This window comes from Opisthocomus hoazin, chromosome Z, assembly GCF_030867145.1.
Source record: "Opisthocomus hoazin isolate bOpiHoa1 chromosome Z, bOpiHoa1.hap1, whole genome shotgun sequence".
In the NCBI taxonomy this organism is placed as follows: Eukaryota; Metazoa; Chordata; class Aves; order Opisthocomiformes; family Opisthocomidae; genus Opisthocomus; species Opisthocomus hoazin.
The window spans coordinates 86,911,893-86,939,506 of NC_134454.1; the positions used below are offsets into that span (position 1 = coordinate 86,911,893).

At 44.9% G+C, this 27,614-nt stretch overlaps 2 protein-coding genes across 12 annotated transcripts in view; one reads left to right on the forward strand and one right to left on the reverse strand.

Moving 5' to 3' along the window:
• PIAS2 (protein inhibitor of activated STAT 2) overlaps window positions 1-15,381 on the reverse strand; it is a 32,493-nt gene extending 17,112 nt beyond the window's left edge. For all 10 annotated transcript variants that reach the window (XR_012761985.1, XR_012761986.1, XR_012761984.1 and 7 more), the window contains exons 1-5: window positions 15,273-15,381; window positions 6,693-7,167; window positions 3,520-3,604; window positions 2,858-2,908; window positions 2,642-2,732 (exon numbers count right to left, since the gene is read on the reverse strand). Coding sequence is in view for 7 of the 10 variants with exons in the window: in XM_075411813.1 (XP_075267928.1) it covers window positions 2,642-2,732; window positions 2,858-2,908; window positions 3,520-3,604; window positions 6,693-7,167; window positions 15,273-15,296 (726 nt within the window). In the remaining 3 variants the exon portion in view is untranslated. The remainder of the gene's footprint in view (window positions 1-2,641; window positions 2,733-2,857; window positions 2,909-3,519; window positions 3,605-6,692; window positions 7,168-15,272) is intronic.
• Window positions 15,382-21,191: 5,810 nt separating this feature from the next.
• Window positions 21,192-27,614, forward strand: part of KATNAL2 (katanin catalytic subunit A1 like 2) — a 35,421-nt gene continuing 28,998 nt past the window's right edge. For both annotated transcript variants that reach the window (XM_075447053.1, XM_075447054.1), the window contains exon 1: window positions 21,192-21,354. In XM_075447053.1, coding sequence (XP_075303168.1) covers window positions 21,304-21,354 — 51 coding nt within the window. In that variant the 5' untranslated portion in view covers window positions 21,192-21,303. The remainder of the gene's footprint in view (window positions 21,355-27,614) is intronic.

Sequence of the window (27,614 nt, forward strand, 5' to 3'; positions counted from 1 at the left end):
TCCTCGGGCACCTCTCCTGTCCTCCAGGACCTCTCAAAGATGATGGAGAGTGGCTCAGCAATGACATCCGCCAGCTCCCTCAGCACTCGTGGGTGCATTCCATCGGGGCCCATGGATTTGTGGATGTCCAGATTGCTTAAGCGATCCCTCACGCAGTCCTCCTCGACCAAGGGAAAGTCATCCTCTCTGTGGGCTTCTTCTCTTACCTCCGGGGCCTGGGATTCCTGAGGGCCTGCCTTGGTACTGAAGACTGAAGCAAAGGCGGCATTCAGTAGCTCTGCCTTCTCCGCATCCTCCGTCACCAGGACACCCGCCTCATTCAGCAGCGGCCCCACATTGTCCCTGGCCTTCCTTTTGCTGCTGATGTAGTTGAAGAAGCCCTTCTTGTTGTTTTTGACATCCCTTGCCAGCTTCAATTCCAGGTGGGCCTTGGCCTTCCTTGTCGCATCCCTGCATGCTCTCACCACGTTTCTGTACTCTTCCCAAGTGGCCTGCCCCTCTTTCCACATTCCATGCACCTTTCTCTTCTGCCTGATGTCTGCTAGAAGCTCCTTATTTAACCATGCAGGTCTCCTGCCTCCTTTGCTCGATTTCTTTCTCAGGGGGATGCATTGCTCCTGTGCATGGAGGAAGTGACGTTTAAAGAGCGACCAGCACTCTTGGACCCCCCTGCCTCCAAGAGCCCTGGCCCACAGGATTTCTGCCAGTAGCTCCTTGAAGAGGCCAAAGTCAGCCCTCCTGAGGTCCAAGGTTTTGATCCTGCTTATCGCCCTGCTTCCTCCACGCAGGATCCTGAACTCCAGCATTTCATGGTCACTGCAGCCGAGTCCACCTCCAACCTTCACATCCTCCACCAGTCCCTCCTTGTTTGTTAACACAAGGTCCAGCAGCGCGCCTTTCCTTGTTGGTTCCTCCACCACTCGCATCAGTAAGTTATCATCGATGCTCTGTAGGAACCTCCTGGATTGCACCTGCCTAGCTGTATGGTCTTCGCAGCTGATGTCAGGGTGGTTGAAGTCCCCCATGAGATTGTGAGGCTGCTTGCAGCTGCCTGTGGAAGGCCTCATCAATTTCCTCCTCCAATATGTGTTGGTGGAGTCGCGCAATAGTAGTCTTTGAGGCAAAGAAGTTACCTTACATTTTCTGCAGCGGAAGGGGACTACCACTGACCAAATCGACAAAACACACTTGCAGGAGCACTCACACTGAGACTATTGGTCATTCAGCTCATACTGATAGAAGACAGGAAAGGAAGTTGCCAAGACAATAGTCATTTATTCGCTTTCTCACCTAAAGTTTTTGCTGAACCAATTAAAGAATCATCTTATGATGTGCAGGAGCAACCCACAGGGAGGGTTTAGATCTAAAGCAAAGCAATAATCCAAGACTGCAAACAATTTTTGCTACGACTGACATATGCTACACACAAAATGGATGGCACAACACAGCATAGCAGAACATAAACTACATTAGCAAGACTGAGCGCCAGCAGACATTGACATCCAGAGGATAACATCAGACCTAATTCTTTTTGTTGGGTGGCTTAAAGAAAGGAAGACAATCTGCAGAAGAAAGGAGAAAATCCTGCAAGGTCGTCACAGAGAACATAACTGGCATTTGCAAAAAATACTGACCAGAAAACACATGAAAAAAATCCTCTTACACACTGAAGACACAGATTAAAGAACAGTGATGCAATGGTTAAAGGAGTGGGGGAAGAGAAGCTAGGGAGTCTCACTGAAGTTGAGTAGAGGCAGAAAAAGCAGTCGTGGTCGCATATAGGAGTGAGGCTACGGGACGCCACATCTGACACACCAAGAAGGTGACAAACATTCTGAAAAAAGAGGTTTCACACCTCCTCTCTCCACACAGCATTTTTCCAAATCCACTGCTGACAAAAACCTCTGTACTACTACTATTTCCATCTTCTGGAGCTTCCAGAACTATTTCAGAATGGGTTTCGTAAGAGTTTCTCTCTGTTCTATTGTACAGAGATACCTGTTCCAGAGATTTTTTTCAAGAATAATGACAGCTTTTCCTTTTTTGTATATACTCCAGCCTTGAGGTGGCCCTGCCTACATACTAACTTTTGCCACATCACACACCTGTAAAGTGTATGACTGCCAGCACTGTTCTGCTCCAGTATCGTCAAATGCCAAGAACACTAAAGTGTTTTTCATCCCCGCAATGAATTCTGCTCAGACCAGACAGATGCAGAGCAGCATACAAACTCGTACACAAGAAGGCGATACCATTGCCTCCTAACAAGAAGGAACTCAAGCCAATCACAAATATAGATAGCCCAAACAGCGAGGGCTGCTATCAATCAAGTCAAATAAACTCAGTTTGAAGACCTACGAGGAGGATTCCCCATGCAGACATTGGTTTGGTTCTGACATGTTTTGTTGCGTTAACTGCAACAGATGAGGATGGCTAAAACACAATTAATCCAGCAGTGGCTGTAACATGATTAACAGCAATAATGGCCACCTCCCACAGCAAACATACAAACCATACATCTAATGTTAGTCACTAGGAAAATTTGAGTGATAACAATAAAAAGCTTGTTTTAGCAAGCTAGCATTATAGAAAACACACACAGAGTCACAAAGAAGCCACAAATACATACAAACAAGCTTACCGGCAACGGAAACAGCTTCCCGTTTACTTTAATACACAAACTATTAGGGTAATTATCTTCTTGCGGGCAGCTCGTCTCTGCTAGGCATAACCTATATCCCCAAAAAGAGAAAGTGTCATTTTCAAGTGGCACCACATTCACACGTCCCCACAGACATCCAGACTATGTTACGTTAGCCAGTTAAGAAGTTACAAGAGAATACTGTGAAAAAGGTACCTTAGCTGAACTTGGACAGTGTAATCCCTCCTGCCCCCGGGCAAGAAGTCCCTGTGACAAAGAGAAAGAAAAAGAGAAGCACCCATTTACACAGCAGATCCATATTCAGTCATATACAGAAAGAACCGGCATGCCTGCCCCAGCACCACTAAACTTTGCTCTTATTTTTTCTTTTATTGAGCTATGAACACATCTTACGAGCGACACCTCTGTTCAGCTATTGCAGGTTAAGCAGGACTGTAGGATCAGCATCCTCTATCAAGAGCTTCTAGTAACAATAAAGTATGATGTTGCCAGAGAGGAAAAAACCCTACGAATACTCATGGGTTACTCCATAGGTCTTGCAACAACATGAACCCTCGGACAAAAGATAAAAGCAGCCTTCCAATCCTGCAGCCAGGAAACATGCAGGGAAGAAAACCTCTCTAAATCGTCACAACTATTTGGAACCAAATAATTGTTAACTCTTTGGTGGCACACATAAATGCTGTGCGCAGTAGTTCCCGAAGAAAACAGAACAGATAAACTCAGTATAGCTTCGGTGAGGATTATAACGCTGCATCTGCAAGCTTACGCGATGCGTAAAATTAACCCAAAACCCACACTTTCTCCTGAAATTTTGTAAAAGTTTACCTTTATTATGCCATGCTCTTACTTCTTACCTGGAAATACAGATTTCTCTGACCTGCTGAGGTGTTAAAGCAAAGATAAAAAACTTCTCTTGGAATCTCTGAATACTGCTCTGTACTAGAAAAAAAAAAAAGAGACACAAAAGAGGTTTAACCGTGGGGATTAAAGTCATTGATTAAAACAGGATCTGCAATTGAGTTTTGCCTGGAACAAGGCAAAAGTCAATTAATACAATCAAATTCTGGCTGAACTGCATGTAACCATCAACAGGAACGCAACAGAACAAATCACTCATTCATCTATATTCAGATGGCTTAATATCACATTACACTTCACTACTAAAGCAGCTTGGCAAACCATGTTATAATCCCTTCTCCCAAGGGAGAAAGGCTCAAACACACACACACAACAAAACACTGGGTATCTGGTGAAAAGAGTACCACAGAGAAGACGTTTACAACTATTTTAATGTACTACAAGAAGAGAACATGCACCTGAAGTTATTAATGGACAGCTGGAAAACTACTCAATTCCAAAACAGCTAAAGGTAACTAAGCCTTTGGGGAGGAAGGGAGGGAGCACAACCCCTAATGCCACAGAAGCCAGCTAAGACTTCACATCTGGGAATTACCCCTCAGTAGCATTAAGCAAAAATAAATAAATGCAACTTTCATATCAGAATCCTCCTTGTCTGTCAGTGATGCGGAGCAGTAATATTTTAGTATTAAGTGTTCATAACAGGTACATGTTACTTTTCCACTTTCTTTTGACTTGAGAAGTTAGAAATCTTGACCTGAAATAAAGGTAGGTTGGACTTGTCCAGCAGTTTAACCAGTAAGGAGGACAAATGCAAAAATAGCACAGCTCAACCAGGCAAAATTGGAAGAACTAGACTGTCTTGTACACTGTAACATTCTGAGAAGATGATCTCTATGTCCAGAACAAACACAAAAAAGATACAAACACAAAACAGAATCCAGGTGGAGCACACACACCTCAAGTTCCTCAAACAATTTAAAACAACTACATTGCGCATGTACGTGTGTGCGCATGCACACACCCCACAGACAGCATTTTCTATTTGAAAATTATAATTACGCATGTGTTCAAAAGATAATGGAAGTATTTTGTTACTGAATTGAGTGTGGGTTAAAACTGAGCCTCACACCTATACCTGCTCTTGCGTTCTCAGTGCAAACACCTACACTCATCCCTTTAAGAGAGTCACGGTAAAGTGGACTATACTCCTAGCTCTGACCTCTTTGGTTTCCGAACCCTTCATTCTCAAACACAAAAAACCCTGTTTGTTCCATGTCCCAGTCACCTGGGTCTGCTAACTGGGACTATAAGCTATCTATATCGATCTATAAACATTAAATGAAGCCTCATTAACATGGATTCATGAGCAAATTTGGAAAAGTGATTTTCAGCCAATGTTCATATCCTTCTAATATTGGAAAGGCCCATTATTTGCATATCAAGCCATTCCTCACATCTCATTTCCCCACTCCTCCTCACACAGATCTGAGCTGTAGCTACAGCTGCTGCCACCTTCAGCTACTGTGCTCTGGAAGGAGTTTGAAGGCAAGCAAGTACTCAGTTAAATTAATCTTGTCCCCCTTTCCCGTGTCCTAAGAGGACCCAAATGTCACAGGACTAGAATCCTCACTCCTACGAAAATTAGGCAAAGAGCCTACAGTCTTCAAGTGAAAAGGAATTTACACGCAGCTCTAACTATCATGTTGACACCCCTAAGGAAGCATTCTCCTTTCAGGAAAAAAGGATCACATCTGAAGTTGAGGAAACAGCTGTTAAGGAAGTTTCTAGCATATCACCGCCACCTCTAGATATCATTGACCAGGAAGCAAAAGGTAACCACGTAGCAGAAATATGCTGCAGAGCACACACTGCATTATATGGGACAGGGTGGCAATGTGGCTGGCAACCAATCTGGTTAACTATAAGCCAACAGTTGTCCCATCATACAGAATAATTCAGGAAGCTAGTTAAGATATCCAGCTACTGCGCACAGTGAACATAAGCAGGAGTCAGGCAGGACATCACGTCACTGACAGATTATCTCTGTGAAGGTAATGGCAGGATGAGCCATCAATGTTTGCTGCTTTAGGTACTGGAGGATGACCAACAATCAGTATATACCTCACTGGGGTACAAATCACAGCCTAGAAGGCTCTATTATCAGTTAGGAAATAAAAATGTCTAAGAGGATGCAAACAGCTTGCAAAAATGCTGCAGTGTTTCTAAACCTTGCTACTAAATAGTTAGGCAACATTTTCTACCATGTAAGGTAGGACAGGTTGAATTTCAAGACAGAAAACAACGTATTTCCAAATAACTAAATATGTTCAGGAGTGAGGGGCTTGAGGAACCTAAACTGAAATTTCAGGCTATCTGGAAGACAAAAGTCCACTCCACATTTTAAGCGAGAGTTTGGCAACAACTGCTAAGCTGAGAAATCTTTGCTAAGCTCAGTACAACACTCAGTATCTGTTGCACAAAGTATCTATTTCAGTGCCAGATGCCAGAACCTGCAGAACTGTTGCAGTGAGTTAAGCCTAAACTAACAGACAAGAGAACTTGCTCTCTTTCTGTCGTTGCAACTTTTTAATTACTGACCCTGAAATCCTTTTCCTGCTGGCCCCGACGGATGCGTTCCTCACTTGCACCAGGCAAAGACTTCAGGCCCAAATATTTCAGCCAAAAGTGGAGGTTCACACTAGATATTAGCAAGCATTTATTTACCAAGAGGGTGCTCAAACGCTGGAACAGGCTTCTTGGAGACTTGGCCAATGCCCCAAGCCTATCAGTGTTCAAGAGGCATTTGGACAATGCCCTTAATTATTCTTTACTTAATTTGATTTAATTAATTTACTTAATTACTCTAAGTTTTGATCAGCCCTGAAGTGGTCAGCTAGTGAGATGATCATTGTAAGTACCTTCCAACTGAACTATTTACTCTATTATTTAATATTCAAAAGACAAAGATCTCAACCATATAATATCACAAAAGACAACACTATTTTCTGAAGCGTGGCTTGACACTTTTGGGGAGTAGGGATGAGGAGGGAGGGGAGTTTCCCCCTTTTCCCCAGCTGCAAAAAGCCATTTAAGTCCGGACTCAGCACTGTCAGAAGCAACACCTATTTCATGAACTAAGCAACCTGCAGAGCCCTTAAAGACTTACCTAGACTTGTAGGTTTTATGAGCACATCAAGCACATCGTAAAAAGGCAGGCTTTTCAGTTGAACATCAGGATGAACAGGTGGAATCGGTGGGGACGGCTGCTGCATCTCAAAGTGGGGCTTCGTATCTTGGAGAAGCACAGAACTGACAGGCGACGAAGGAGACTGAGGCGTGACCGAAGTCGAAGGGAGTGGGTGAATGCCAGCAACTGCCAGGTCAGGCTCAACAGGAGAAGAACTACTGTCCAAATTGAAAACTGTGGGTTTTATAGCCGATAAGTCTGAAAGTCCCTCAATCGTCTTTGGGTACCGACGCCGATAGAGTTCTCGGATTTTTATCTGAACTGCTGGGCTGCAGCCGCTCTTCAGTAAGTGCAGTGCCCTCATCAGGAGGTCATGTTTCCGCCCGCTTTTATTACGCCCAGCAAACCCCAATAACACTTGTAGTTCAGAAACACGAAAACTTGATACCATATTCTAGAAAGAAAAGAGAAAGAAGCACAGGTGAACCAACAGTACCCCAAGCAGGCCGTTTTGAGGAGCATGGAGACGCATCTGAACTTCCACCATCTAGTTTCACACTGGCCACCTCAAGTACCACACGTATCCTTACCCAACACAAGAGTGAGTTAGTTTAAAATGAGGAAACAAAGCATCCAGAATGAAGGTTGTGTTTGGTCGTGTTAATGGTTTCAAAGACTTCTAATTGTTTCCACACTCAAACAACAACAACACCTTAATGCAATCTGTACAGTGCTAGCTTCAATTCACAGGCAGAAGCATGAGCTCTAATACAAAATGTGTCTCACTTCAAACAAACAAAAAAAATCAGATTAATCAGTATCATCACCTGTCTTCCAACATACTTTAAGAAATAAAATAAGGAAGCATTTAAGTTCTGTATAGTTTATTCTGAAAAATCCTTTATTTTGGTCAGCATGTTAAATGCATGCATGAAGAGAGACAGGCACATCAGGTTTCACTCTTGAAAGGATGCACAACAAGGTGGACACTTTTTAAAAAGCTGTATTATATCATACTAACAAACCATTTAATCAACCGATTCTTCCAGCACATCACTGAAAACTTCCTGTCCTTTTTGTATCAGCTTCTAGTATCACAGGACACAAAGGTCTCTTACAGGAAATAATACTATTCACTTGGTTATCCGAGTTAGTTGTGGAAGACTGAGGACTGAACTATGAAGTTCATAAAAAGAAAGTTTCTCATTTTAAACAGACAAGAAATAAAAAAGTGCACTATGCAAGAGGAAGCGATCTTCTCCCCCCATAACCACCAATGAGTAACTTGGCATAGACCCACCATCTCACATTTTTGTGATCAAGCTCTCTTTTTAGAGATATAGAATTGCTCATAATTCTTCTAAGCACTTCTTTCCTGTTTCTGTGGGACTCTTCCATGCTAACAAGGAGGTTACGTTTTAAAGATGAAAGAACATCTGACTTCAATCTGTATTGCTGTACCATACCAACTCCAGACCCAAGGACTGGCAGATGAAGGCCCTAACATAAGGTATGAAGTATCATCCAGGATCATAAAAGATACTTTTAAGAACAGTTCAAAAGTGCATTTTTGACTTTTAAATTGTAGTCCAATATACAACATTTAAAGCTCTAGGCATTGATCTCAGAAGAGATACAACTCAGAATGCAATGTTTTGGGTTTACGTTCCCCAATCCTTATTATACAGTTACAGAGTTTACACCTATGTATTCTAACAGATCTGATCTCAACTGAAGTTTTAATACAACTATGCTACAACCACAGTCATCCACCAAAAAACATCTGAACTCCCCCTGCGCCCCTAGCTGCTTGTTCCCCTAATGCTGAGAAAATTGTTTTTACAGTAAAACAGATCAGGGAGTTGAGCCAGGTGAAAACTAAACCTGTGCTATTACAAGACAGCAGAAGCAAACAGCCAGGACCTGCCTCTTCAAGGGCCACATTATTGGTGCATATCAAAATAACCATCTAAAATGCATCTAAAATAGCACTCTCATCAGGCACACCCTTTCCTCATTGTTGAGGGGACAAGAGCATCCCATTTCAGATATTGAATTTCAACATTTCCAGAGAGACAGTATGGGTATGGTGACGCTTCTATCAAGTAGCTATCAGGAAGCTAACCCAGCAGTCTTCAAACTGGTATTCCCCCAACATCCCATCTATCAATGCACGAGGGATGCAACTGCCAGTGAAAGCAGTGTCACATGAGGTGTTGAGTGGCTCACCCTATCTGAAGAAGCGACCAATAGCAGATGTGACCTTAATTTCATCCCAGTGACTTCTCTCAACAGCAAAACGATATAAGAGGAGATGGAGACAGAACCCCATCCAGTGTGCAAGCTGCTGGAGGAGGTTAGTTTCTGCCTGTCCTTCCCTTGTTCTGTTTCCTTAGGGTGAAGAAAATAAAATATTTCAGTGTTCACAACAAATAACTTGAAGTACTGTAACAGCTTTATAGCATGCCACATAAAAGAATTAAAAGTTAATACTGATATTCAAGAATTTACTGAGAACTTCACACTGCCTGCTTCCACAGATACTTGCATAAGCTTGACAGCAACATCAGCTCCTTTATCTCAGATGCAGGCACTAAGCACGAGCCTGGATTCCATAATCAGAATGCAAATGAATAAAATAATCCTTTACACTGAGATTAAGGAAACAGCATGTATTGCAAAACACTGCCTATTACCCCGCCTGCTGCCTTCTGTGCATTCCTGCTAGTTAATCAAGGTGAAACGTGCAGTCAGTCACGCCTTGAAACAGCTAACATTTTATGTGGAAATTCCACAGAGCAGCATTTTGTTACAAGATGGATTTAATTTTATTAGAAGACACAAGCTGGCTTCAATACCATAGTCAGCAAGATTTTAAATTTACACCTCCATTAAAAATGCTTGGGAATATAAAAGAACCACACAGTTTTGTCCATCAACACAAAAATCTTACATATGCTTTTGAAAGAAGCCTTGCAAAAGTGAGCTTTACTGGAAGTAATTAAACAACGGCTTTTGCAACATTCTCCCCCTAAAGGAGATTCTACTTGCCTTTAAGGCAACAACAATCACATGCATGAAAACACAGCTAGTCTGATCTACACACTTCAGCTTATTACTCCATTTACACACATATCAAAGTGGACACTCGTTACAATCAACCAAGTTTTATGAAGACATGACATGTGCTTAGGAGTATTTGTAATCATGGTGCTAGACAGATACTACTTCCAACAAACCCTACCAAGTTATTCTCTTTTGGGCTCCCAGCAATATTGCAGAAGGCTGCAGCTTAGCTATTAACATGCTTTTCACATCTCTGAATTAGGATTAGACATTCAGGTTGTGTCATGTAAATGCCATCAATTTTCTCTTAAGGGAAGTTCTTTACAGCTGCGCAGCCCAATAAAAAGCTTTTTTTAACACAGAAGACCAAAGCCATTTTATTTTTAATGCTTCTCCATGAATACAAAGAGTAGTTTGACAGAACTTTCAGGAAGGAAATCAGACTGGATAATACAAATACTTTCATATTCCAGAAACATTTTTTTCCCCTGAAATTCAGCCTTGAAGGTCATAAGAAGTTTCACAGGGTTTTTTGTTTCTTATTGTTAAACTATAGCAACCATGATTCATAACAAGAAATATCATTCTGCACCTACGTCTTAATGCTGTATCTGGAATGACATTCATTTCACAGGGAGGAGGATGGTAAGATGTCCAGGAAATGCTGACATGCTGCTGAAATTAAGGGCAGGCATGTTTCAGAGCAATGTAAGGGATCAAACACGTCTCTCAAACAAGAGGTACATGAACCTCCACGCTCCCCCTGGCAAAGCTAACAGCAATTTTAACAGTCATTGTACTTAGATATATGAATGAAAGGTAACCAAGAATGCCTGCTGAATGCTTGACGTGTCTACAATAAGCACCAACGACTGGTAGCTTCCAGGGCAACCGCAACGGCTCAGGTAGCAAACCCTACACTTGAATCTGCAGAAACAATTCAAGTCGACTCAAAAGTTCCAGTCTCCCCCTAAGAGCCCTGCTTCAGCCCCACTGGCTTCCAAATGCCTTCCAAAGCATCCGAAGGCTATGTAGGGAGGGGACGCACCAAAGACCAGCCCCACAAATCCTCACTCCTGACTTTTAAGCCCTGTTCTGGGCACTCACAGCAGAGAAGCACATTTGTGACATCTTTCGCAATATACTTGCATACATGCTGATTTACAGCAGGCTAGACATGTGTCATATTGGTAAGAAAGAGCAATTTGTGTCTTGGCATGGCTGAAGATCTCTATGCTGACCCTAAATACAAATATAAGTGTACCCTGGAAACCAGTGTGACTATAGATAAAAAAACAAGTCCTGGGAAAGAATGAAGCTGTCAGTAGTTAAATCTGTATAAGTAGTACGGCACAGTAAGAGCAGCTCTGCAGAACAACTGGTGCAAGCAGCATGACCATCAGGTCCTCAGTAATGTGGGGATTTTTATTTAGACTAACTCTAGCTGGGCTCCTAAATTAGGCATCAGTCTTCAAAGTTGCATGCACTTAAATGTAACAGTGAAAATCCTAAATCAAATACTGACACTCACATAAGATGTTCAAAAGAAAGCTTGATCCATTTATTTGCAGCATCATTTTTTAAGTACCACAAACTACATTATCTTCTTTTCCCTCATCACTGTATCTCAGCACAATCATTAACTGTCAGTTATTCGAGACATAACAAACTTAAGGCACCACAACAAGCCTCACTGGTCTGAAAAAGTGACTATACATCTAGGAAGAACAGGGGAATTATGTACAGATACAAAATAACAATATATTATCATAGGTCACTAACAATGTTTTCTCAGAGGCTATCTTAACACACTCAATGTTAACTGCAACTAAAGATCACTACATCACCAACAGAAACTTCTCAATCTCTGTTCTGTCCATAATGTTAACCTTACCCCAGATCAACACACAGAATTTGATTTCTACATCAAACCCCCAAACGGGTTGGCACATACAATACAATCTTCACACAGCTAAAATAAAACAGAGTACAACAGAGTGTTTGGCAGTGACCTTGAGGACACGTGAAGACAGCTCTCAGGGTTTTCTTCCTGGCTAACAATTTAGCACTAAGCACTGCTTCACCTGGTGAACAGGCAAACACTGTCCATTCAGACTGGAAAAATAAAGCAAGAGAAGTGGAAAGACACCAACTCTGGTACGAACAAGCAATCCAATACATACAAGAATGAGACTTACATTTCTGTATTTTAATATGGTTTCCAAACCATACTGCTCTTCATATTTGAATTGCTTGACTTCAGTGCTGGGTGTGCAAGAGCAAAAATTAAAAGTAGGACTTACTTTCAGCATTTATAAAGCCTGATTTTCCATTAAATTTTGTGTTCTCTCCCCTTCCACATAGGACATATGAGCACACTTCCATTTCTTCTCACTAAAACGAGGTTTTTCCCACAATGGCCATGGAACTGATGGCTAGTGTCACACAAATTAGTTTTGGCATAGAAGAGCTCATTTCCCCCCCCCCATAAAGATGAAACTCACACATTACGTTAAAACCCAAATAAATACGAACTATGAGATTGAAGCTGTTATCTTCTAAATTGGGATCTGCAATGTTTCAAGGATAGCATGCACTCCGTATTATTTGTTTCCAAACTAGTCAGGATGCCAGCAGAAACGTAAGGGACCTAAGAGATGTTCTCCCTCTCTCTGTCTCCAAGTAATAATACATAACCGATTCACTTATCTGCAGTATTTTGCTGGGATGCAAACCGTAGCTTCAAGCCAAATCTCAGTCAGTTTAGAATTTGTTGGGAACTGGAATTGTTTTCTCACAGATGGCTCTCAGAAGGAGCTGTAGTTCCCCACTCCTAGGCCAATTCTGTTCAAAAATGCATTCACATGCCATCTCTGGCCTCCACATCAGACTGCCGACTTCTGTTCCACGCCCGCCTGTGCCTGTGTAATCCCTCTGACATCCATCCGGCTGCTCGTGAGTGAGGGTTACGGATAAAGGTATGAGCCATGTTTAAAAACACATCTGTGAACAGCAGGTCTGGAAACTGTATCTCAAAATGTAAAACAGGTACAGTTGTGCTCACCACATCTTCTCAGCACCTCCCTAACATTCCAGAAACTGGTAGCCTACAGAATTCAATAAACACTACTAATTAATTGAGGGTTTCTATGAAGTTCTGGAAGGGATCTGCAGTTACATCTACTTCCAAATCCTTTAACAAAACTGAAGATTTCCAAAAGGCGTGATGTAACAGCAGGTTCCTTGGAGTCTTTGTTTTCCTTCACTACAGCCTCTTCGTTACAACCCTCTGGTCATAGCTCCCCCGAATTTTTACTCTGCAGATCCAGAGGACGGCAGGGATGGTACTAACAAGTACTAAAACAATCCTTTACCGCGAGAATAGAAAAATGCTGTCCCTGCATGTTTCCCTTGAAAACAGGATTTAAGAGAGAACTCTGACCTTCTGCCTTTGGTCAGTCCTTAACAATTTACTAACATAAATTCAAGCCTCCAAATTGCCCTAGCGGCCCTTTGTAAGGCAGGTAGAGATCACATACTACAGGAAATTGCAATCAACAAGAGAGCAGCAAACAATACTGCCATAAAAATGTCCCATGTGTTAATCTATAAAGCAGCGGTTTAAGATCACTCCTAAAACAAAAATGGCAGTAAAGGCCTTGAAGACATGAGGCAATTACTATACTCTCTTCCAAAAAATATCTAGAGATTTCCCAAAACGGACTATGAATTATTATCAGACAGATGCTGAACATTTAGAGAAGCTCCAGGCTAACAGATTCATTTCACCGGCACTCCAGTTAACAAATAAGATGAATGGGAACATCAAAAGATATTTCTTCAGACCAGTATTTTTTTTTTAAACTACTGATACCTATTCTTTCGAGTGATGAAAGGGCAGTCCTGTAGTGGGCCTGAAACCCCATTCCCTCTTCCTCCCGTCCTTCCTGTGTCACTTTTGGCAAGCAACTCAGGTACATAGATAATTTCAAAAATATTTCAGTACCCAGTTCGCAGAGGAAGTCCATCAACACTCACACATATCTAGATAACTAATGAGGGTACTTTGGAAAAGGCGGATTACGGCTCTCACTCAAGCCTGGAAAAGAGCAGCTACACTATGAAAAGTTCTCTCTGCTACACAGTTTACACTGGGGGTTTAGCCACCTATGTAGCTACACCATTTGAGAGACCTTGGAAAGTGACCAACGACACTAAACAAGAAAACATGTAAACAAATACAAGTCAAAAAAAGCGCTTCACTTATGACTAAATAAGCCAACACTTTTTAAACCTAAGACTGAGATAGAGCACTATTGGCCTCAAAGGAATACACTCATTTTTTTCCATGAGATTTTTTGAAACCGAGCTCCTCAGGTACGCTACAGGCACCTCAACCCAAACAGTATTAGCGCTGGAAGAATCCTTGGTGTAGGAAATTCTCTGGCGATTGCAGCACATTTCCCACTGTTGGTCAGACTACAGTCAGTTCAGCCATCAGACCTTTCTCTACACTAAAGCCTAACTCGCAGTGGTTCCTATTTAACTGACTTTTATTCCTTCTGTAGGAAAGTCTAGGTTGGGTGGGTTCAGCGAGCACGTAGCATTCCCTCGGCAGCATTTCTGCAGGTGTGGATGCTGCAGAAGGACAAGTCTCCTTCCAAACAAAGATAACTCACAGATTATTCAGGAAACACAAGGAAAAACTGAAACGACGCAGTCGGCTCTTTGTGTACACACCTGAAAATATGAAAGGTCACCCCCCACCGAAAAAAATCTGTTACAGAAAGTCCACGAGCGCTATACGAAAGGCATTCAATTGAAGACAAAACAGGTCTGAAAAGAAATACTGGATTTCACGCTTCACAGGCACGGTTTTCCCGGTCAGCAAGCGGTTAAGGGATTTTCCAAAAATTCAATCATTGCTAGCGTTTTCAAAAATCCGGTAATCATTCGGCATTCTCCCTTCAGTTCGCCGTCAGGGCGCTGGGCCCCGCCAAGCGAGCCTCCGGCAGCGGGCCGGGGCCCGGCTCCTCGCCCGGTCGGGCCGCAGGCAAAAACCGAAACGGCTCGTAAGATGTCGGGAGGTGGGGGAGAAGCCCCACCACCGCCACAACCCTCACGGCGGAGCCGGCAAGCGGGCTCCCCGGGGAAGCGCCAGGGAGGGTTCTCCTCAGGGAGGGCCGCCGGCTCCCGCCGCCCCCCGACCGCCCTCCGGGGCGGCCCCGCTTCCTCCCTTCCCCCGGGGAAGGCGTCGGCGGGCCGCGGGGCCCCGCTGCTTTCCGGCCGGCCAGCCGTCAGGGGCTGCCGCCTCGGCGAGAGGCGGCCGACGGCTGCCCGCTCCCCCGGGAAGCGCCGAGGGGTGCGGCGGGGGCTCCCCGTGAGGAAAGGGCCGGCGGAGGTGAGCGAGGGGCCCTCCCCCTGCCGCGGGAAGGGCCGGGCGACATCTTGGCCCTCGTCTCCCCCTCCCTCCCTCCCTCTCTCGCTCCTCACCCGCAGCTCCTCGAAATCCGCCATTTTCTACCCTCCGCTGCTCCCGCCGCCGCCGCCGTCGCCGGGCCCCGCCGCCGCCGCCACCATCGTGCACCCTGCGCGCGCCCCCGGCACGTGACGGCGGAGGGCGGCTCCGGGCGGGGGGGGGGGGGGGGGAGCGCGCTCCGCGCCGCCTCCCGGGGCCGCCCCTGAGGGAAACCGTGAGGGAAAACCGGCCGGTACCGGGCCGGGCCCCTCCGCGACCCCCGGGGGTCCCCGGCAGGCCCAGAGCCGCGGGGAGGAGGCAGCCGGAGAGGCCTGGCCCGAGCCGGGATCGGCACCCCCGGGGCTGCCGCCCTCCCGCTCCCCAAAACGAGACGTCGCTGAGGGGACGCTCGGCGGTTAGACAGAAATGACTGTATTCACCGAAATAAAAAAGGAATAACAGCAAATAAAACAGCCTCGCGATGGAAGGGTATTAAACAGAAAGGTCAGACTCGTGCTGGGATTTGACAGCTTGGTTAGTTCTGTCCGTCTCCTCAAAAACGCTGTCATAATTCGTGTTATAATGATGTGACACGCTTTATTAATAAAAAACGAAGTGAAAAATGTCACTGGCAGCAAGCTTCAAAACCAGATAATGGGTTTCCTGCTGCAAGGGAGGCATTTACAGAAAAATAAACACCGAGGTGCAGCTGAGAATGTGATTTTCCAAACCAGCCAGAGCTCGTTATCTAGTCACAATAATTACCTAGTCACAATTACCTAGTTCCACCGGCAACTGGGCCGTCAAACCAAACAACCGATTTATTGCAAGAAAAAAGAAAGGCAAAGACCGAGCTGACAAACAGGCGAGCAGCCAGACAGGCTCAAACAAGAAGTTGAAGATAGACAGTGCGGGGGGGAAGGTCTGAAAGGCAAAATGTATTTGCCCCTATTAACCAAAATTCAGCAGTTCTTGCACGGTTGATGGATTCGGAGCCAGGAGGGCATACGATTTGGGGGACTAATTAGGTGAGATTTTACAGAGGGTACCGACGCAGCCATAGACACTGGCTACCATCACTCCATATCGCTACAAGATCTGGACACAGAGGAACTCAATAATTCACCTTTTTAGTGGTAATTTCGCACTAGCCTTTTGAAGCAGGCTTTCCTATTTATTTACGATCAACTAGTCCAAGATAAACCCGTAGTTCTGCGAAAGTTTTTAACCATAACGGTGGCTAGCGAGTCCTTCCCTGCATTCTGCGCTTGGTCTTACAACAGTCGCTTCCTTGAGGATTTAAACATAAGGACTTTATTAATTTCAAACGCCAGTCATTAGTCAAAACCAGGGATTCGCAGCCGAATAAAGCGTGCTGCCTGCCACGCAGCTGCGCGAGTCCAGCTCCCACGTCCACCAGACATTTATTTTGCCCCGCAATTCAACACCAAAACAAAGGGGCAAGCTGCAGGTTATGGGCTCTCAGATCGTTAAAGCGCACACAGCGCAGGCCAGACCAAAGCCCGCTCTCCTCTGCTTCCAGCACGCCCTCACACGTTTCTTCTCTCTGGCACGCTGGGAACAAACTCCCACCAGAGCTGGGCATTTTTCTTTCCTCATGAACACTCACGTCTCACTTTATAATCACATCTTTCAACCTTCCCGTTCATCTCATCCACTACATCGGCTGGGATAAAGGCGAACAGTTTATAGTTTGTGTTTTAATACCTCACATGCATAAGACAATAAGTTTCCGTATTAGCTTACCCTAATTTTTTGCTTGAAGAGTTCCTTAGAGTTCTTTTCTTCACCATATGTTGTTTTCCCCCAGCCTTCCCTCACAACCTTTCTCCTACTCATCACTGGGCCGTACCCTTGAAAAAACACCTACTCCATACATCTGGTCCTCCTCTAGCCTCTTCCTAGGTCCACAAAAACATAGGGCCTATCCTCTCCCACTCCATTATCTTATCTCCATACCAAGGTTTCTTTCAAATCTTCCCTCTTTCTGGTTTTTCCAGTAACTAGAACCAGTCTCCCCTTTTCTTCCGGGTCTTCCAATTCCTGCTGGTTTTTCCAAACTCCTCGCACACGCATCAGCTCCAGACTCGACACTCCTCAGACACCAGGCCATCTTAGCAGCTTACCAAAGGTTCACACTTTCCAATATTTTTCTTTCCAACAAACTTTCAAGAGACCTACCTCAAGTGTCAGGCATTCTTCCAGCTTCTGCTGCTTCTTCTTGCACCTCCCCTTCCGATGCTTCCTCCTTCCCCTCTTCTTTCTCCTCTCACAAGCCCCTGCTGCTGCAGCTCCTAAAGCATTTCCCCCACTCTCCCCATGAGCCCTTTCTGATTTTGCAATACAAGCTTTAAAACTCTGCCCAGCACTAGCCATCAGAGGAGCACCCAACCTGCCCTTTTTCAAGGCAGCCACTTCATGCTCCCATCTGACAGGACATCACTGCAGCAATTAGTTTGTTCTCCCAACAGGCTCTAACAAGGGTAAGAAGGGAGCCTATATATGCTAAGGATCCTACCCCCTAAATTGAGTTAGGCTTGCTAGGAAAACGAAAAATACATCTGGGCTTCAACCTGCTTTAGTACTCTTTCTAGGACTATGCACAGTCTGTCCACACAAGCACTGACTCTTCCCACACCCGTGTTACCTACTGAAACGGAGACATCCAGTCATCAAAATCAACTCTGCCTGCCTCCCACAAACACACTGAGACTGCTGGGGAAAAAAAAAAACCACACAAAAACCCCCACCCCACAGCTGCTCCCAGCTTTGCAGCAATTACACTCCTCAGCATTACACCTCGACAAACTCCTCCTGTGCTGCTTAACCAGCTGCTGACAGAGAGCTGAACACCAATTACAAGCAGCGCTAGGATGGAGATGACTGGGTTGAAGGGAGATTTTTTTGTGTTTGCTGTGTTTAAAGGAAAGAACTTTCTGAAACTAGCTTCAGGCTTCTCCATCATCTTTCCTGTTCATAGCCATTTATCTTTTAACGTAACATCAGAGAAAGTGGATGGCAAAAATGTAACCACGTGGTGCTCAGTGCCCACACCTCTCTCCTGTTAGGTCTGGAAGTGTCAAAGCACAGAGGCTCACAGACCCCCTTCATTGCTCTGCTGTCGATAAAAGCACGGGCTCTGATTACAAGACAGGAGATTCTGAGTTGGATAATTACTGTATTTATTGGAAAGAAATAGTTCACATGGGTGCTTTGCATCCACACTCCTGGGCAGCCAATTGACAAAACAGAACTTAGATGGGATATAACCTTCTGCCTGTTATGTCAAGACATGCAGTGAAGTTATATAAAGTTATATATAGCTACATATATGCACTACTATATATAACTATATACTACCGTGATGTCACTCATATTAATGTTTAGCAGAAAAAAATGCAACTTAGGAACCTAATTTATTCTGCTTTACTTTTTATATTCTAATCAGTTTTGATGACGAAATTGTGTTAATTAGCTTTGCTTGCCTATCCTAACATACCAGAGTTATACACCTGTATTTTTGTTATAAGGACAGCAAGGAAATATTTAAATGTTTGCTATAAAGTTTTTTACCTGACCATTATTATTTTTATTAAATGATGTCTATTGAATTAGGTTGTGGAGTCTCCTTCTCTGGAGATATTCAAGCCCCGCCTGGACGCGGTGCTGTGCAGCCTGCTCTGGGTGACCCTGCTTCGGCAGGGGGTTGGGCTGGGTGACCCACAGAGGTCCCTGCCAACCCCGAACCTTCTGTGATTCTGTGATTCTGTGAATGTAAGGCCTAGATAATGAGTTCCCTAGCAAGGTTTCTTTGGAGGCTCTTGACTTGCTCGATCCTGCCAGCCAGCGCTGTTCGGCCACACAAGTCCGCCCTCGCAGCTTTAACCACCTGAGCTTTCGGGGGATTTCAGAGCCCTGAACATGGCCTCCCTGACTGCGGGTGTGTGTTTGTCTCCATGGTCAGTTTGAAAGATTCACTGACAAACATACGGTGAAAATTACCCTCAAGTTTGTGTTCTAAGAATTGAAGACTCTCTCTCTGCATCCATTAAAGCAGTAGCAAACCGCACATTAAGTTACCACTACCCCTTTTAGAGACCCATCAGGAAACTCTCTCCAGTCAAGCAAAGCCGAGAACCCAGGCGATTCTCTCAACAGTAGTGATATGATCTGGGAAACCTAATTGGGATGGGTTAGATCCTAACTTCAATTATAGGAAATTCTCCTTCACAGCCGTAAAAAAGAAGCGCCCAATAATGGGAAATTAATCCATTGCTTACTCTACTGCCACATCAAGACCACAAAATTAAACACAAAGGCTAGCAGGAGAGGACCTAAATGGATGCAGGAACATTAATCTGGTCCACTTTGAAAACTCCATGTTTTATGGGATGAATTTAATAAAAAAAGATATGTATTAAGTTGTATGCTTAACAAGATGGTAGTACATTACATTTGCAGCACAACTAAATGAGCAGTTCACATACGCTGAAGCCCTGTTTTTGCTTAGAGAATCCTTAAGATTAAGACACATCTGAAGGAGAGAGAGAAGGGTTATAAGAGGTATGTGCAGCTGGAGATACTTAGCAAAGGGAGCTCGAGGCAATAGAAAGCTTGTGTTGTCATATACTGGATTGGGAAGGTGTGGGAATATACTACATCAACGAAGGTCATGAGGTCCTTGAGAGTTTCTGAACAAGAGAAAAATAAGGGCGTTATTAAGTGCAAAAGAGGACTTTGGCAGAACGCCTCGAGCAAACGAAGGAGAAATCATGCACAGCTAATCTAGCCAATTGAATGTTTATAATAGGCGCATGAACGATGTATGTCAACCAATAAGCATTTGGGTTGGAGCGCGTGGACAGCTTTGCAAGGGTATAAAACGCAGCTTTCTGATAAATAAAGGGTCTTCGATTTGGATATCGGAGTCCGTATAGTCAGTCTCCTCAGGAAGGTTTAAGAAAAGGGATGGAGAAACATTCCTGACCAGGAACGGGGTTGCACCAAAAGGATAAAGCCTTTTGGGGTATTGACGGTTATACTGTGGAGACAGCATTTGCGGGAAGGTGTAGATGTCTGAGAACATGGGGTTGAGGAGGCCAAGCAAGCGTGACACGGCATGGATGTGAAGAACCTGGTAGTCACCCTGTCCGAGAACAGCGGTTGGCCTCCAATGGGCAGGACTTCGGGACAGAACGTGCACCTGCAGCTGCCCGGCTGGGAAGCGCTCACGTACCAACGGGCAGGGTGCTTCCAGAAAATTGCTCTGCCTCATTTCGACCCTTTCTGTCCCACCTCATGCCCTGTTGTGGCTGCCACCGAGCAAGCCTTTCGCACGCTCTAACCTCCCTTCCACGTATTTTCAGGGTTGGGTTTTTTTTTTTAATGTTCTCCTCCAGCCGGACTGAGCACAGTTTCCAGCAGGCACAGATCACCCCAACAGTAATTCACACCCCGAACCCAGGAGGCTGCAGCAACCACCCAGCCGAGTTTAACAGCGGCTTTCAGGTGCTCTGAAGAGGGCCGTTCTCACAGCCCTGCGTTCCCTCAGCGCCAGCGTGCCACTGGCCTCCATTTTAAGCCCCACCGCCATCCTCAATGAGAGGGGCCAACCAGGCTCTGCTTCTTTTCCGGCGCACCTCGCCTGCCTGGGTGAGGTGGACACGTTTAACGGCGGGTTATGGCGGGCAGGGCTGGTTTGGACCGGTCTGAACCAGCCCAGCAACCCTCCGCCGCCCTCACAGCCCGCCAAACTCCCCCGCCTCCCTCCCCGGGTGCTTGCTGTTCGCCCCGCCTCTCCTCCCCACCGTGATTGGCCCATCCTTTAAACGGCCACGCCCTCCTCCGCTCATGATTGGGCAGCCCTTCGGGCAATCTGTCACTCTCCGGCGTCTCGAGTGGCTGCGTGAGGGAGGTGGGGCGGGCCTCTCCCTCACGGGGCCCGCTGGCCGCCGCGGCGGTACCGGGAGCTCGCCGCGGCCTTCCCCGCGGGTTGTACCCGCCGGTGGTCGGGCCCGCTGCCCGCCCGGCCCGCTGCCTGCCCCGATGGAGCTCTCCTGCCGGACGCTGAGAGCCGCGCACCAGGCGAGGGAGGCGGTAAGAACCGGGCGGCCGCGCGTCCCCCGTTGCTATGGGAACCGCGGGGCGATTTCTGCGCATGCGCGGCGGGACGGCGCTCATGCGCCTGGGGAGACGGCGGTGTCGTGGCGACCGGGTCGTGGCGGGGGGAGGCGGAGCTCGGTGGCCCGCCGGGACGGCGGCCCTGGCTCCCCTTACGCGTTGGGGTTTCCCGCCGCCCCCCCTTCTCGTTTCCCTTCCCTTTGCAGGAGGGAAGCGCTCCTCGTCCTGCCGGCCCCTCAGGGCGCGGCAGGCCCCCTTGCTCCTCACAGCCCCTCTCCGTTGTGTGGTCATGGCGGGAGCAGACAGAGCGAAAGGGGACAAGTCCGTGTTCCTTCCTCCCTCAGCTCCCTTCGCCATAAGTCAAGGCTGTGCAGTCCCTCCGTGCCTCCATCCCACGGGTGGGTCGAGCTCCAGGAGGCCCCGAAGCAGCGGGATTTTGCTATTAACCTGTTCTTCTGCTTCCATCTGCTGGTCAAATAAAGTAAGACAAGACTGCAGGACTGCTGACCCCTTCCCAGAAAGGGGTCGGGTGCTCTGTATGCAGACAGAAATCCCCGCTGTGCCCGAGCAGGGCGGGATTGCTCACAAAAATGGTCGGTTTGGGAGGAGTTCTGAGACTTTAGGTTATGCCAAAGTCTTAGGTGAGTAGATTACATATTTACTTAGGAATGGGACAGGTCAGTCCCTGTCTGAGCCCCAAAGTGGATTCGGATGCCAGCCACGGAGAATGGTGCCCTAAGGTGTGGTATTGAAAGGGTGTTGATGTGCAGAAGAAAGACAAGAGAAAAAGGGTCTGATTTGTAACCTCGCCAATAGGGATTTGGGTAGCCCTGGTCCCAAGAGTGGTTTTGACTGCTAAACACAGAAACATTTGTGGGAATAGGACCTGGAGCTCAAGAACTCTTCCCCCCTAAGCTGTACCACTGGGTTTGGGTTGGTTTGCTTTGTAAGCTGACTTCTCTGTAGCTTTTTAGCATGGCAGGACGAATGTGTTGATCAGATTTTATATTTTGGGTACAGAGTAGAGGGAGATGTGCATATTCTGCAAAGGAGCAGAACTTTGGAGCCTACTTTGTTTAAAGCCAGTGGGTGATTAAGGAGCAACCTGAAGCTGCCAAGAGGATTTTTTCATTCTTACTCTCAGGTTTTTGTGTTCTGTGAAGGGAGCCTAGACACTTAATTTCTGTTTTCCGAACTTCCAGTATTCCAATGCAGTATCAAAAAGTCAGGCTGCTACATCTTTAATTTGTAGCACTAAATAATTACTGGACTTCCTGGTTCCCCAGCTCTGTCCTTATCTGTATTCCATTTTCCCATTAATATCCTCTACAGAATGGAGATTATTATTCTACCTGTTTGGGAAAAAGTGTTTAAAAAAGATAATTTCCTGTATAAATTCCTAAATGCATTACAATTCTATGGCTGTTCACAGCTACCCAGTGTAGTCTTACAATCAAATAAGTTTGTTTTGTGAGGCATTTCACTGATTTTATTTATGAAGTATTTCCTATGTTTGTTCTGTAACTCACTCTTGACAAGCAATATTATTGTAAACTGCAGTAGAACTTTGCAAATTCATACAAATGACAGGGAGAGTTAATGCTTATTAATTAATTTGTAAATTCAGCATCCTTAATTTGTATTGTTTATTAATTCACCACACTTTGTGTCCATTCATTTGTACGTATTTGTAACACATACTGCTTCAAATTAGTGAAGTCTCGGCGGTGCAAAACCTGGCTTCAGCAACGTTCCTGTTCAAAGAGGGACATAATAGTGGTCTGTAAGTGGCTCTGAGCATCGGAGCATGAATTAATGAAAGCTGGCAAGTAACTATTGCGGTGGGGGAGAAATCAGAAGGTTTCTGTTTCCGAACTCAAGTTGTAAAATGTCTTTAGATTTTAAACGTAACACCTCTCGGGTGCACCCTAGTGTTACTACTAGGACAGCCATAACTTCTGTGGTGAGCTTGCTGTATGTCTTTAATTATTAAAGCCATTTGTAATCCTTCGTGAGAACCTTTGCCAATTCTATTGTTTGCAGCAGGCTTGTATAATTTGGAAGAGAGAAGAGAGAAAAGCAGCGCCTCTTCTCTGTGCTGGGAAATTCTATTCAATGGCAGCCAAGTTATACATGGTTTAAAACTTGCCATTTCCCTTGTCCGCTAGTGTTTCTCAAAAAAATGCTGTCAGCAAGCCAAACAATAATTGAACATCAGCCTTCTAAAAAGCCTGGCAAGGCTGCAAATGTAAGATGCAAAGGGCTAGGGGAGTGGGAAAGCTGTGGGGATACAGGAAGGTGGAAGAAAATTGGGTGAGTCGTCCCGCCTCAGCTGCTCTCTTTGTCCTGGCGCATGGTGTCAGCTTGATCTTGAGGAACCCCACACTTGGCGGCTGTCCTGGGATCCCAAAGGTAAATAGGGCAGGGACAATGTGTATTATGATAAGATCTTTCCTTGCTTGCCTCTTTTCTGAGCTCCTCATCCCAGATCCTTCTGAACACCTTATTGACTGCCCCCGCGGGATGTACAACGGAACAGTATTACAGCAGGGTAGTTCTTAGTTCCAAGCTTCTCAGACCATGACTTACTCTGTAACTTTTTTCTTCATTCTATCAGATATATTTATGCAGAAATATAGGGTCAAATGGTAATGAAACATTACGGGGTTAAATTAATCTTTTAGTAGGTCCATTAATTTGGTGGAATTCCACAAGAGACCAGGTTGATTTATAATGTAAATGCATTTTAGTAAAAGGTATGGAAATGACTACACAAACAATTGCATTTAAAGATGCATGACTCTTAATAGAGTTTAATTTTAGACGGCTCAAAGAAAGTAGTATGTACCACTCTCGTTAAGCTAGAAATAAATAAAATACACTAGAAGTGTTGGAGCTAATTAGTTAAGTGCTCAACTATTTAGTTTTTAAAACAAGATCACGCTTAAGTGCCTTAAGCTTTTATTAATTGCATGGACCCCAAAATCCCCTATAGTAATTGAAAATTTAATTACATACTTTTTTTGTTCTTTTAAGAATGGAAGCTTATTAAACTTTAAACACTTAAACATCTATTGAAATACCAGTGGCTATAAACAACGTGCAATTCTAAATACTAATTAAACAGAAAGGCTAAATCGCTATAAAGCTAAACTGAATTTTAAGTAACTTTGCACTGGTAAGTACTCCTATTTTTTTTCACGCTGTGTAAGATTTACCATTTCCTCTCTAAGCACAGCAGAAGTCCTGGGCAGTGTTAGTATCTGTCTGTACTGTGGCAGGCATGTTGTTTTGTGGACGTATTTGCAGCGGCAGTCAGGCCCTGGAGAACAGACTGGAGTTCAGGAAAGGAGACCAGCGTGGGCAGAGAGCTGTTTAAATGGACAGCTAAAGCTGCTGGTGGCACCAACACGTGCGGAGTTTCATCTGTCCCTTGGAAAGAGTGCGTGGTGGAATAAGACTGGTGAAAGGCACGGAGACGTGGCTTTGTGGGGCTGGTCAAGAAAGCGATAGTCCATGAGCTACTGGCTCACAAGATTTATGATTTGGAAAGAGTTATGTATTGAAAGGTCCTGAATTCTTGTTTTAGAGAAACTTCACAGAACTGGGATCAGAGATTTTGATACCTCTGCTCTGTTTTTCAGGTCCAATCTAATGCAAGTCTTTGTCAGTTGATCGGCTGGTTAACAGCTTAGTTTTCTTTGGACAGATGTCTGACTTCTCAAATTAACCTTTCCTTTTTGCATTCGTATTAACACAAGATAAAGACAGAATGAACCTCTCAGTCTCAACTATCTTCTGATTTTTCAGTGGAGCTCGTTTTTGATGTAAATTTTCACTTTTGCTCAGCACAATAAGAACAACATTAAGCATGAAGTGGGTTGCTCGTACGTAGACACAATGTTATCCTATACCCAAAGCGAATCTCTGCCTAGAAGGGTATTTGAGATGCTGCCCATCACTGCATCACTGTTTGTACTAGAACTTAAAATGCTTCTATGGATAGCAGAAGTAACCTAGTGGGATTAACAGCGGCAGAAGACACACCAGAATACAAATTATTTTAAAGGAATGTTCCAAGCATGGATTGTAAGCCCTGTCAGTTTATCAGGCAGATGCAATTCCTCGCTTGTCAAAAGTGTTACTGTGAATACTCAAACATTAAACACGTGATGCATGTGTCTTCTGTGGCAACCACTGTGTTTTCATATCGTGTTTAAATATTCAGAGGTAGCTGTGATCTTGCCTTTTGATATGTGGGCAAATGCAACAGTTAATTTTTCTCAGCATGAAACAGCAGGAGCAGTTGCATTTAGAAGAGCGTACAGGTGGGAGTCTCAGCAAGTGATGACCCTAGCCTCCTTCTTTCACTTCCAACCCTATTTCTGAAAATTCAGATCATCCAGGAGAAATGGTGAAACGTCCACAGTTCAAAATCTGTTTTTTTCAAACACCAGCATGTCAAAATAGTAAGAAGGGAAAGACCATCTCATCCCAGAGTGCCACTGTTTTCTCTTTGCTCGTGACAGCTCTCGGAATTGATTCATTTCTCATTGCAGCACCTCTAAGGGACTGATCAAAGAGTTACTGATCTACCAAGCATTTACACAGCACTCTTCCTCCCTAAATAATTTTTTAGAAAAATCATCTTCATACAACGACTGAAAGGCAAATGGAATTGTAGCTTGCTTATGGACTCAGAAACAGATTGGCTGCATAACTTTATCAGCAGGTATCAAAGGTCATAAAGGCTGGAAGTGTGGTATGGTTTCTTTCCGTTTCCCCAGCCAGTTTGATTGATCTCTCTGGAAAACCAGAACGAAGATTCTACCAATCTTTTTATTGGGGTATGAAATACAGATACACTTTCACGCCACAGGAAACGTTGTTAAAAGCAAACCTTTCTTAGTTGTGTCACTAGATGGCCCCACGTCTGAAGCAAACGTCCCAGAAGATACCTGCTATACTGGAAGACCTTTTGCCTGGTCTGCCCAATACTTTTTACAGGTTGGCAAACACACGGGGAGGTATTAGTTTTCAAAGAAAGCAATAGCTGATTGCACTGTCTCAAGTGTTTAAATTAGCAGCAGAATGCTGTATGATATCCACCGCTGTTTATGGAGCAGAGGGAGCAGATAGGTCTCATCTGACAAAAGAAAGGCACACAGAAGAGGTGAGCTGTTTTTTTGCACCACCCCAAAGCACCTTTGCTCGTAGGAGTAAATGGTTTTCCAGTATCCACAGTTTGCTATAATGATACTTCCTTCCAAGAGACCTGGAAGGATAGGGTAGTTGTCTTTCTGTATGGATATTCCTTTTACGCATCTTGTGGGACTATGTGTGTGCTGTGCAAGCAACATAAACTGCTGCTGTTTCTCCATCCACTGAGTAAGTGCCAGTCGTTCCTGCTAACGCTGGGTCCTCGTAGATAATGCTGAATGTCAGCAACCTAAAAGAGAAAGGAAATCATTTATCTGCCTAAATGTGAGTTTGGCCATACCTGCTTTTACTGTGGTCCCAGCTTCAAATCCCAATGAGGCAGACCAAAGTGGATACTCTGATTTCTAGAGCTTTCCTTGCAGCAACTTCTGCTATGACCCTAAAATCTCAGGGTTTCTCTGCAGGCACTCAGCATATATGGCACATTTCATCAGAATAAGGCTTTGTCCCAATATCTTACAAGATTTCTGTTTCTAGTGTCCCTTTTGCTGTACTTGATGTTGCACTTTATGCTCCCCCAGATGTAGCTTCACTGAATGATGGCAAAGATGTTTTACGCTGCCTTGCTTTTATCGCTGAACCATTTGTGAATGACTTCGGGTTCTCCAATCTGTGTGAAGAAATCCATGGGACTGACTCCATACTGAGATTCCTGCATGCTGGGGCCTGACTTTGGTTACTCCTGTGTTAAAATCGTGCAAGTCTGGTGTTATCCCAAACTCCTGATTCTTCAAGTGCTCTGTATTTCACTTGTGTTTGTGTATATCAAGGGCCATGAACTGGGAGGTGCCAACAGTGCACAGCTGGTCTTTGTAGCGTGGTTATGCAGATCCCAGACCCTTTCTTCATCCTCCCTTCTCCAAGCACTCAGAAAAAGGGTTTCTAGAGGGAGGGACACAGCCATGCTGTGGCACAAGGTTTCCTCGCACAGCCGCTGGAGATACTGTGCGTGAGGTCTGCAAGAGTCCTACTCTGAAATTCACACCAGCCTGAACATGTTGGAGATCCGTAACCAT